The sequence below is a fragment of the Ovis canadensis genome, chromosome 17 (genome assembly GCF_042477335.2).
Source record: "Ovis canadensis isolate MfBH-ARS-UI-01 breed Bighorn chromosome 17, ARS-UI_OviCan_v2, whole genome shotgun sequence".
NCBI classification, from domain to species: Eukaryota; Metazoa; Chordata; class Mammalia; order Artiodactyla; family Bovidae; genus Ovis; species Ovis canadensis.
Window position 1 is genome coordinate 80863700 of NC_091261.1, and position 12877 is coordinate 80876576.

General features: G+C 42.9%; 1 protein-coding gene and 1 non-coding gene across 2 annotated transcripts in view; both read right to left on the reverse strand.

Annotated features, from left to right (window-relative positions):
- Positions 1-4568: 4568 nt before the first annotated feature.
- The window catches only part of LOC138422971 (solute carrier family 5 member 4), a 30130-nt gene continuing 21821 nt past the window's right edge, over positions 4569-12877 (reverse strand). Inside the window, exons 10-15 of the mRNA XM_069558663.1 lie at positions 12119-12226; positions 9989-10139; positions 7157-7325; positions 5595-5810; positions 5131-5233; positions 4569-4783 (exon numbers count right to left, since the gene is read on the reverse strand). Of these exons, the coding sequence (XP_069414764.1) occupies positions 4569-4783; positions 5131-5233; positions 5595-5810; positions 7157-7325; positions 9989-10139; positions 12119-12226 (962 nt within the window). The remainder of the gene's footprint in view (positions 4784-5130; positions 5234-5594; positions 5811-7156; positions 7326-9988; positions 10140-12118; positions 12227-12877) is intronic.
- TRNAG-CCC (transfer RNA glycine (anticodon CCC)) lies at positions 9858-9930 on the reverse strand. The gene has a single exon. It is a non-coding gene; the product is annotated as a tRNA-Gly (tRNA).

Below are 12877 nucleotides of genomic sequence, written 5' to 3' on the forward strand. Positions count from 1 at the left end.
TATACGTATATCCCCTCTCTCTTGAGCTTCCCTCCCACCCTACCCATCCCACCCTCTAGGTCATCACAGGGCGCTGAACCGAGCTCCCTGAGCTATGCAGCAGCTCCCCGCTAGCTAGCTATGTTACACGTGGTTGTGTGTGTATGTCAGTGCTACTGTTGATCAAATTTCTACCTTTGAAACTCATTGGCGCTCTCACTTTTCACTAGTACTGAGAGCGCCATTTCCTGAAAGATCTGCTACAGCGTGTTTTGCTTCACAAAAGCAAGCCTTGGAAGAAAAACACGTGTGCTCAGCTGGAGGAGAGAGATTGTTTTCTAACATGACCCCCAACCCAGTCCCAAGAATACTCCTTCTAACCTTCAAATTGGATTTCGGGGAACCAAGGTTTTGAATGAGGTGCTATTGCCTTGACGGTTTGGTGGGGATGGAATTAGGGTGATGTGGGTGAGATTAACAGGGCGGGATTGTTTGGCTCTGGAGGGTTCAGGGGAGTGTTATTCAGTCCCTGAGCTTCGCATTGCATCCGTAACTCAGCCAGCTTTTTTCTGCCACATTAGCTTCTGCTGTTCTATGACGGCTCTCCCAAGACTCCCAGGACACAGGTAATGATGCTGTCTGCTTCTAGGGCACACCCAGCTTGAGAGAAGCTGGTCCTTGTGTGGACCTGTGTTCCTAAATCACACTCAAAGGCCAAACTAAACATTAGATGTTTCAGATTGGAAAAATTCAAATTAGAATTCTGACGCTTGGCTTGTATCTTCTGATAGTCCCGGAGTCAAGGTGCTGGAGTCCTGGGAGCCCCCGGTGCTTTCTCTTTCACTGTTTGTTGAAAACCTCTGTGATGCTGCCATCCAAAGGCCCTGCCTCACCTGCCTTCTCACCCTCAGGCCCTGTGGGCTCAGTGTGTAATTCTGTTTCCTTTTGCTGTATGACATCCACGTCAGATGATTGTTTGCACAGGAAACTATGACTTGGAAATCCATAAGGTGCAGAACTGACTTTACTTGCGCTGCAGGCTCAATCGTGTTCTCTTCCCCCACTCACTCGTTTGGTTAAGTCTAATTCCCTAGTGCCTCAGACTGTGACTGCAGGGGTCATGGGAACTAAGATCCCGCATGCCGTTTGGTGTGGCCCCCCGCCCCCCCCCCCCCCGCCCGCCCCCAGGTAATAAAGTTGAGAAAATAAATGCTTTTAAAATGGTGATGTCTAGGGCTTCCCTGGTGGCTCAGTGGTAAAGAATCTGCCTGCCAATGCAGGAAAAATGGGTTCGATCCCTGATCTGGGAAGACCCCACAAGCACAAGCCGCAGATCAACTAAGCCTGTGCTCGAGGGCAGATCAACTACTGAGCCTGTGCTCCAGGGCCGGGGAGCTGAAACTATTGAGCCCACAGGCCACAACTACTGAAGCGCAGGCGCCCCAGAAGTTGTGCGCCACAACAAGTGGAGCCACCGCAGTGAGAAGCCCACTAGAGGGTAGCACCCGCGTGGCGCAACTAGAGAAAAGCCCCCTCAGCCATGAAGACTCAGCACAGCCAAGAATAAATAAATAAACAAACATTTAAAAATGGTGACGTCTGCAGTATGGTGGAGGAGGCCACGCCATACTCTCATCCTCCAATAAAAACATGGAAAGTTGGACAGCAACTGTCAGAACCAGTTTTGTGAGAATTCTAGAAAATGGTTTATGAAAGTTGATAGCAAACAAACAAGCATGGAAGCAAGAAAAAGTCACTACAAAAAGGCTGGAAGGTTTGCGGCACTCTCACTCCTTTCCCGCACCCTCTCTGTGGTGGCAGTCGTGGAACAGCACCTGTCATTAAGCGGCACCAGTCTTAGAGGAGGGGTAGCCCAGGCTCCCAGCGTGGAACCACTTCCCCAGGTCCAGAGAGGGCAGAGCCGACCGTGTTCACAAATTACTGTGTAAGCCTGTTCTCTTTTCTCCCTGGGTGGCTCCCTGAAGGACTGACACTAGGTGGCGCTCTGTTTCACCTAACCGGACTCCAGAGCGAGGAAGCTTGAAAACACTGCAAGCCAAACTAACCAGCCGCAGAGGCCTGTTATTTCAAAACATACAACAGGGAGTACCCTGGTGGTCCAGTGGTTAAGCCTCCGTGCTTCCAAGGCAGGGGGCGCGGGTTCCATCCCTGGTCTGGGAACTAAGATCACACACGCCATGCAGCATGGCCTAAAAACAAAAAGTATAGCATAGACTGCTTAAGGCAAAATCTTAGGGGAGATGTCATTGGGAAATTAAGACATCCAAAAGCAACTATATATACTGGGGAATTTAGAAAGCCATGTTTAGAAAGACCAGGGTAAGAAGACACATGCTTAGAAAAAGCCTGAGAAGACCCTAAGCTTTCATCTTGGTCAGATCCAGTGCAAGCCTGGTTAGGAGCTGAAGAAGGGCCTCAGACAGTAAGTCTGGAAAACTGGGAGAACTCCTGAAATTCAAGGAAATCTCTACCAAAACAACTGAACAGAAGCTAAGGAACAAAGACTTCCACGGCCACATCAATGAAGAATATGGGCATTGCCACGGTAGTCTGGGAAAGTCACTAAACAAATGGATTTGTACACCATTTAACAACGAATAAACTTTACAAACAGCTCATGCAGCTCAATACCAAACAAGCTGATAAAAAAATGGGTGGAAGATCTAAACAGATATTTCTCCAAAGGAGACATTCAGGTGGCCAAAAGTACAGGAAAAGTTGCTCAACATCTCTAATTATTAGGGAAATGCAAATCAAAACTACAATGAAGGTATCACCTCACACCAGTCAGAATGGCCATCATCAAACAATCTACAGACAATAAATACTGGAAAGGGTGTGGAGAAAAAGGAACCTATCTACACTGTTGATGCAATTGTCAACTGGTACAGCAAGTATGGAGAACAGTATGAAGGTTCCTCAAAAATCCCAAAATAGAGCTACCATATGATCCAGCAATCCCACTCCTGGGCATCTCACTCCAGAGGAAACCATAATTTGAAAAGACACACACAACCCACTGCTCATTGCAGTGTTATTTACAATAGCCAGGACAAGAGACAACCTAAATATCCCTCAGCGGCTGAAAGGATAAAGGAGACATGTGCGTGTATGCAGTGGAATATTACTCACCAACAAAAACAAAATAATGCCATTTGCACTGACCTGGATGGACCTAGAGATGGTCATATTGAGTGAAGTAAGCCAGAAAGAAAGAAATAGCATGTGATATTGCTTATACGTGGAATCTTAAAAAATGGTACGAATGAACTTATTTATAAAACAAACAGATGTAGAATACAATCTTATGTTTACCAAGGGGGAAAGACCCCCTGGAGGAGGAAATGCCAACCCACTCCAATATTCTTGCCTGAAAAATTCCATGGACAAAGGAGCCTGGGAGGCTACAGTCCATGGGGTCACAAAGAGTTGAACACGACTGAAGTGACTTAGCATGCACACATTAGTCAAATACTGTAGATAATACCAAGTAATTGAAACAAATGTGAATGTTTCTCAGTAGAAAGATGGTCAAATTATGGTAAATGATTTTATGGAATAATGTGCTACTGGAAAGAATGAGGGATACCTATATGTACTAATAGGTGAAGAGCTCCAACATAAATGTTATACTGAAAAGTCAGTCACGGAACTACACACAATGTCAAAATAAAACAAATACAGAGAAAGACATATTCCAGTAACAAAGCAAATAAAGAATTAATGGTAATATAGAAAATTAGATTTGGTAATTATTGCACAATTCTGACTTTTCTAAAACAAACTTAATTGTACACTTTAAATAGATGAATTATGTGAACTATTTTTAAAAAGTAGCCTAAAAATAGATAAAAATAGAATCAAACTATTTAAAAAAGTAGTCTAAAAATCATGCAAGTTCTCTGGTGGTTCAGTGGCTGGGACTCAGCGCTTTCACAGCCAGGGCCCAAGTTTAATCCCTGGTTGAGGAACTAAGATCCTATAGCCACAAGGCATGGCCAAATTAAAATAAAAAAGAAGTCTAAAAATCAATGGCTTGATATGCTAACATTTAGGAGGGGGTGGCTTTATTTGAGATATAAGTTAATAATAAATTCACAAATATATTTACAGCTGGTATTTTCAACTCATCTCCTCTTAACTATTAGGAAATATTTCTATTTTTGAAATCTTTGAGAGCAATGAAGGGAAGACAGAAGTTCACTTTGATAGATGAAGAGGTTATTATGTGAGGCAGAGTTGGGAGAGGCATTCCTTCTAAGTGGAAACCTCTAGAAACTGCAGAAAGTAACTGTAAGTTAGGGCAATCTGCCTGTTGAGCTATAAAAAAATTTAGACCGAGTGCTTCCAGTTTATGTACACCTTGAGTCAACTCACTGACTTTCTGAATTATCAACTCTTTCTTTCTCTTTATTGACACAAAGGAACAACAAAAGCTAAAACCCAGGTGTATGGTCATCTCATTCAAAAAACTGCTTATCTGCCTTTGCAACACAAAAAAGTGATACAAGTGAAAAATCAATAAAATTATCTTTGCTTAATAAATACTCCAGTAGCTCAGACAGAGTTCAGGCAAAATAGCCATGGACAAAGACTGCCACTGCCAGGAGGATGATGGCGTTGATGTTCACTACTGTCCTCCATAAGGGCTTCTCAGACGTGTCTGCCAGCTTCTTCTTCTGGGCTGCTTCCTCCGCTTTGCTCAGTTTGGGGCCCTTCCTCTGCAAACCGCAGAACAAGTCGTAAGCCTTCCTGAGACAGCCACGAGTTTCCTCAGGATTATCTGAAATGAAGAAATAAATGATTGCAGAACACGGGAAATACAAATCCTGTCGATGTAGTACAGGTGATTGTAAAGGATGATTATAGCTGCTAAATGTTATAGGAATCCCTGGCAAATATGGATAGATGGTGGATGGATGGACAGACAGACTGACGGACAAGTGGATGTAGGGATGGACTTCACATGTAGCAAATTGTCTTGGCTGTTGGGAAGGTAAGGTTTTAAAGTCGAAGTTTGCCATAAACCTAAGAGGTTTTTCCAAAGCTGAATTTCATGGCATTGAAAAAAAAAAAAAAGACAGTTACATAGAGTTTCTATGTGAAAACCAAATGTAAACCAGGTATTACCACTGTCAACACCATCATCGGCTTCTTCATGCCTTTCCTCTTCTATATCTAAATCAGTTCGTTCCTCTGTACTGTTCCGAAGAGCCCAGCACAGGCGATACAGCTAACCAGAGACCAGAGACAAACATATTAGTGATAGCAAGTGTTTACAATAATGAGATGATACATTTGTTTATTGTACAGTGCAAAAAAATCAAACAGCCCAGGAAAGTACAGACAACAAAGAAGAGATCTTCCACCACTCTCACCCACAAAAACATCTATCATTTAAAATTATCTCTGCGTTTTTTAAAATAAAGTTCTTTATGGTTTTAATAATATTTCTGTTTTCTGGTAGTTATTAAAAAATCATCAGTAATATGTTTACAACCCCTATTTCCAGGTCCCATTGTATGGGACTCACACATGAGTTGAAGCTTTAAAACGCAAAGAATCCTTTGAAAATGAGCATATCTATTACTCACATGCACATCAGGAATGGGTTTTGTTAACAGGGAAATTCCCAGGATGATCAGTATGGAAACAAAAAAGAGAATGAGGGCAAAGTACAGATAGTGTACTCCACAGATGACTCGGGGGCAGTTGCTGGCGGCCAAACAACTCCCCGTTCCATAGACAAACTCCGCGACCATACGGATGAGGCCAATCACAAAGCCAACAATTAGACCCCAGAAGGCTCCCTGAGAAAGAAACAAGGGTAAAAGTTGTGTGTTTAGAAAAGACAGCACACTCATTCAAGAAAGTCATAATTACCATCCTGTCTGTTTTCTCCACTAAGGACCAGCAAATGGCTAACCTTGACCACAAGGTCGTCAAAGCAGGGGAAAAATGAAAATGCCTGTATTCCCAGGAGGCTGTTGCTCTCTGTGGCTCTGAAAGATCTTTGTGTTTGACTTTATAAATATATATATATATGTTAAAACTTGTGACATTTTGGCGAATAAACATAACTATGCCTTACATTACACAATTTAAAGAATTGATATTAGATAGTTTGACAACTTTATTAAACTTGTGACAATTAAAATCATTTATTTTATCTGTGAAGTTGGTGGGAGTAGAAACAAGTATCCCTGTTCCCCTGACCAAGAATTTGTTGTTGTTGTTTAGTTGCTAAGTTGTGTCTGACCCTTTTGCAACCCCACGGACTATAGCTCGCCAGGCTCCTCTGTCCATGGGATTTCTCAAGAATCCCAGTATTCTCAAGAATACTGGAGTGGATTGCCATTTTCTTCTCCAGGGGATCTTTCCAACCCAGAGTTTGAACCCACATCTCCTGCATTGCAGGTGGATTCTTTTCCACTGAGCCACCAGGGAAGCCCAGTCAAAATGTTACGTTTAGGAAAAACAGTATTACGTAGGGATTAAGACTGTGAGCTTTGGATGGAGGAAGGACCTTAGTCTGTATCTCAAGATCCCACTTACTAATGTTAAGTAACATATGGAAAGAACATACATATTAATCTCTCTGCATCTGTTCCTCATCTGAAAATTATTATAATAAGGCTAATACCTGGGAACAAAGAAGCAATTAAATGTTCAAGGCCCATAATAATCAATTACATACATCATAATATAAACATTTTAAAAATCTTTATGAATGTAGTAGATTTTTTTCCAAGTACTTCATGTTTTAAACATCTTTTAAAGTTTCTTACATCAATCTTTTAAGGTAGGCACTGTGATTGTCTTAATTTTACAGAGTCAAATGGTCTGATTAAGTTCACAGTGATATTCAGTGGTAGAGCCAGGACTGGACCCTGGTGGTCTTACTCCAGACCTTGCGTTCCTCAGCTCTGTGACGAGGATGTAGATACTATTTTGTAAGAAATATAAAGACTGTACTCGAGTGTGCACTATGTTTCTATATATTCTAGTTAGAATTAGGAACTGTAGCTGACCACAGTTGAAATTGAGAGGGGCCTTGAATTGTATAAATAGGGTGGGAAGAATGCATTTTTCTACCAGTGAATGAAATACCTTTTTCTCACTCCAGCAGGGGAGAAGTGTCCCGATCTTCACTTACCTGTTCGTTGACTCTTTTACAGAAGATGGCAAGCAGGAAGACAGCTGCAATTGGAGGCCCAAGGTAGCTAGAAATAGATTCTATGTAATGGAACAGTTGTCCATTTTGAGCAACCTGTACTAAAGGGACCCACACAATGCTGATGGCAATTAAGAGAATGATAAATAACCTGGGAAGAAAATAGGATGATTTCAATATTAAACAAAAGCCTTATTGGTACTTGCATTATGTTTTGGATTCATTCTGAGGCCATTCAGCTCCTTGACCTCACATGGAGCCACACTGTGCCTAGCGATTATCTGTTAGTAAAATTCTAATAAAGCAATTGCTTATCTATAATTAGTCATAATGTCTTCAACAATGAGATTAAAAACTCAAATGTCAGCAATTGACTAATCTGTAAGGTGGTTTATGTGATATACCAATTGAAACTACAACACACTATTTCTATTAAGAAGCAATTATTTGCATGATAAAGAAAGCAGACTCCCATGGTGGCCTTTTATCCTAGCTTGAGAGAAACTAAGTCAGTTTGTATAGGTGGGAATTAAAACAGATATGCTGACTGAAGTGGCCAGAAATGCTAATTTGTGCGTTTTACTACTTGAGTACTTTGATAGTTAGAAAAAATCGGTTAAAATATTGAGAAACAGTAAAAACCTACTAGAGGCTCCTGGGGTCCAGGGATCATGACTGATTCACTCTTCTAAACTCCAGTTATGCTTGTTGTATAAGTAAACAAACAAGCAGTTTACTGGACTTTCTGTAAAAGGTTATCACTACTCTGTGCTCCCCTGGAATAGAGACCTGAAGATTGAGAGACGAGAGGGGCAAGTATCTGGGCAGGAGATCGAGGCACAAGTGTCTCATTTAATCTTTTCAAAACCTCTGCAACTTTGCAATAACTAAATGTGATAAACCATGGCAAGTCTGAGCATGGTGCCTAGAACACAGTATAAATTCAACAGATAACACCCACTATCCTAGTTGTTATCTTCATTGAAAAGCAAATCATACACCTCTCTTGCTCTTATCTTTGGCTGATTTCTAACATACGTGGAATGAAATCCAAAGTCTTGTTACGGCTTGAATGGCCCTGTGTGCCCTTACCTCCCTTTACCTCTCTGACTGTGTTTCCTGTCTCCCTCCCAGCTGCCCCTCATGTGCCAGCCTCACCCCTGTGGTCCTCACACGCGTGACACATGACTCTTGAAAGCATGCAGCACTTGCTGTTCTGTCCACACTGAGCCATGGGACTCACTCCTCTATCTCCTTCAGGGTTGTGCTCAAACGTGACACCCTCAAGGGAAGACTCCCTGAGCAACTGTCTTCAGTAGCCACCATCTTTAATCCTGTTTTGCTTTTCTACCTAACGTTTTTTGTTATCAGGTATAGAATGTGTGTGACTGTGTGCGTGCACATACGCACACACGCACACACTCAGTCATGTCTGACTCCTTGCATCCTCAAGAACTGTAGCCCATCAGGCTCCTCTGTCCATGAGGCTTCCCAGGCAAGAATACTGGAGTGGTTTCCACTTCCTCCTCCAGGGGATCTTCCTGACCCAGGGGTCAAACTCATGTCCCTTGCGTCTCCTTCATTGGCAGGTGGATTCTTTACCACTGAGCCACCTGGGAAGCCAGGTATAAAATACATTTATTGTTTATCTTTCTCACAAGGGCATAAATCCCACAAGGCAGGAAACTGCTTGTCATATATATATCCTTTTTTCATATTTGTATTCTGAGATGTAGTAGACATTTAATAAGAGAGATAAAAAGAAAAGCTCATTAGCTGATCATTGAGACTTACTGTAGAATGAGGCCTAAGACTGCATACCTCTTAGTGTGACCACCGCCTCTTGGGACCTGCTGAATTCTAGTCCAACACTGTCCCCACCACAAAAGCACAGGTGTCTTATTTTTCTTTCTTTCCTTTGTTCAGAGTCAAGATCTGAACCAAGTGAGCCCTTGGAATTTTCCCCTCAGATGCTTAATTTACTAAAGCAATTGTAACTGTATTCAGTAATGCATAATTGTTTAGATAGGTGGTCAGTTTCTCTTAACACCTCATTTGTTAATGAATGTAGTTGATAAACTTCTCTGTAGTAGTGTGTGGATGGTTTAGATACACATGGAAGCTTCTAGAGACAATGCGTTTAGTCTATCTGAGTAAGTGGGAAGTTTACACCCCCAGGGAAACATGGAAGGAGTATCAGGATGATGTGGTTGGGAGATGGTGTGAGGAGAGGAAGAAATAAGAAACAGAGGCCTTTGAAAGTCTGGACAAAGCAACTATTTCACTTAAAATAAGGCCCCCAATTTTGTAGCTAGAAAGATGAAGTTGAATTAAATGTCCTCTCATGTCTCTTCCAAATCTGTCTGCCAATGCAGGAGGCGCAACAGACAAGGGTTAGAGCCCTGGGCCAGAAAGATCATCTGGAGTAGGAAGTGGCACCCACTCCAGTATTCTTGCCAGGGAAATCCCACGGATGGAGGAGCCTGGAGGGCTGCAGTCCATGGGGTCTCAAAGGAGTTGGACACAGCTTAGCGACTGAGCATGAAGGTCTCTTCCTCCTACTCTAGAATGCTATGGTTAGTTTCCTGAACCCAAAGTTGCGGAGGTTCTAGTTCATTTATCTGCCTTTTTTTTCCCCTTTATTTTTAAAAATACTTATTTATTTGGTTGTACCCAGTCTTAGTTCCCCAACCAGGGATCGAACCCAGGCCCCCTGCATCGGGAGTGCAAAGTCTTAGCCACTAGACCACCAGGGAAGTCCCTATGTCTGCTTTTTTGCAGAGAAATTTTAGACAGAAACCAGGAGTGTCTCACCGTCCAGCTATGAGGAGCTCTTTCTCAGATGCTCTCTTCCGGATCTTGGTGTACAGATCAATGGTGAAGAGGGCGCTGGCACTGTTGAAGATGGAGGTCAGGGAGCTCATGAGAGAGGCAAGCATGACTGACAGCATCAGGCCTCGCAGTCCTGGGGTGGGAAAGGGTGCAGTCACTGGTTAGGAACTGAACACCATGGTCTACGAGGGCCTTGCCAAACCAGAGAGTTGTTCAAAGATGGAGTGTCACCTGGAACGTTCACTGACTGGCGTGCCTGTCGACACGGAGCATCATATGGTACTTCCTGCACATTTTCTGGTGACTTGAGTATAGTCCAGCATAGAATTTTGGTTGTGAATATAAACTTAGAGGCCATTTGAAAGAGAGGAAACCGGGTTCTGCCACCTTTCTTTGGGGAGGAATTCTTGGCTTCCTGAAGGTTAGGGAACTGGAGGGGGAAAAGCCTAGTGGGAGGTTCTCTTGAAGACATCTTGGGTGGGCAAAACAGGGTTTTGAAAAATTGCGGCAACTTCACCCTTCAGTTCCCTCTGCTTATTAGTGATGCCATGTAGGCTTCCCAAAGTGTGAAAGAGGGTGGATGGGGTCACCTGCGGGTCGTGCTCCCTTCCTCTTGACAATGCTCTTGTGGGTCCGGGAGGAGAAAGGTCACAAAAGTGTCAGCCAACCTTCGATGAGCCTAAGGTACAGGACCACCTGGCCATGGCTAAGCCCCTTTCCCTGCTCACCGTCCAGTATCCTAATAGCTTCCTTATTTCACATAATGTGTGGTTTGTTTTTTATCTCACCAAACTGGAATGTGAATTTTAATAGGGGATTTTGTGCCTACTTCCTGATATTTTCTGAGCACAAGGCAATGTCCGGCACATAGTAGGCACTCAATAAACAGTTGCAAATTAAATAGATTGAGGTATATTATTTGGGTACCACTGCTGTAAAGAAAGCAGAATGAATATTTAACCTCTAGTCCTCTGAACTTATAAGTTTATTGCTATAAACTCTTTTATTGATAAATCAATCTTTTAAATGCCCCTGATTGCCTTGATAGTTTTGAATTCAGAGGAGTAAGGATTCTTCTAATAAGAAATTATATCTGGTTCATTTCTGTATCCCCCAGGCCAAGAACAGGGCTGGTAGCCTATGGAAGGTGTTCAAGAGAGGTTCAATGAAAACAACGGAATTAATGAAAGTAAGAATGATTAAGGATTGTGCCATAACCCTTTCTCATGGCCCATCTGCAGACCTGGCCTCTGAGGCAGTCCCAGCACAAAGACTTATCAAGGTATGATTGATAGATATCAATTGTAGTATTAAGGTGTACAACGTGATGTGAAATGGTTACCACAGTCAGGCTAATTAACATACCCATCACTCACATGGTTACCATATCTGGTTTTGTGATGATTATACTTGAGATCTATTCTCTTAGTTTTAAGTAAGTATTAGTAATATATTATTATTAACTATAGTTAATATATATACATATATATATAGTTAATATATATACATTAGGTCTCTAGAACTTATTCATCTTATAACAGAAAGTTTATACCCTTTGATCAACATCGTCCGATGACTGCCCCTCTCCACCCTAGCTGCTGACGATCACCCTCTACTCTCTGCTTCTTGGAGTTTGATTTCTTTAGATTCCACATATGAGTGATGTCATGCAGTATTTGTCTTCAGGTGCTTGACTTGCTTCACTCAGCATAATGTCCTCCAGCTTCCTCTATGTTGGTGTAAGTGGCAGGATTTCCTTCTTTCTTTTAAGGCTGAATGCATGTATGCATGCTTAATTGCTCAGAGGTGTCTGACTCTTTTTGACCCTATGGACTGTAGTCTGCCAGGCTCCTCTGTCTATGGGATTCTCCAGGGAAGAACTAGAGTGGGTTGCCATTTCCTCCTTCATGGGATCTTCCCGACCCAGGGCAAACTCATGTCTTCTGCATTGCAGGCAGATTCTTTACCACTGATCTGTTGGGGAAGCCCTGAATACTGAATACTCTTCACTTATCAACACCTCTCTCTCTCTCTCTAGTTCATCCATCCATCCGTCTCTACTGAGCTTCACATTTTCTCCAGCCAGTCCTCTGAGCATGGATGTTTTCTTACCATTGGGCATCAGTTCCATCACCAGCATTGGGTAAGCATAGTTGGAGCAGCCGACTTTAACTCCACAGTGCTTCACACATTCCGAAGGTACAACACAGGCCACCTTCTCTGAGTGGGGGCAGATTCAGAAAAGTGGGTTCAGCGAGTGGGGCCAAACAGGTAAGATCTACAACCATTGGACATAGAGACAACTTGTAACATCATGGGTGAGAGGACTTTCCATGCATGGAAATTAGAGATTCAACTTTGAACTCCACACTCGGAACCTGCTCCCCTTTTGCCCAGAATACGACCTCCTGAGTGTCTCATGCCTATAGCTCCCTGTGCACTGACCTACGGGCAGGGCTCTTCTCTGGGACGTGGCTGGGTGAGAGCAATACAGCAAACAGAGGGAGCTGCTCCATCCTCCAACAAAGCTGCAAGAGTGCAACTCCTCTGAGGAGCACAGAACTCGAGACAAAACCAACTGCACCCCTACTCCCACCCCCGGCACCCCACCCCCACCACAACACCCAGGAAGTTAGCCTTGTCTGACCACTTAGCCCGGTGTTTTACCACCTATGTCTAAGAAGAAGCATCACCTGTGCTGGTTGTTGGAGTGCCTTCCCCATGTGGGATGATATCTTACTTCACTGTGGCTTTTGCACGGTATCTTTTTTTTTTCCCTTAAACAATGACGACAGACAGCAAAACTTGATTAAAAAACTCCCACCCAGAATGCTAATACCTTAGCACTTTAACTTCTTTTGTTTTTTTCAA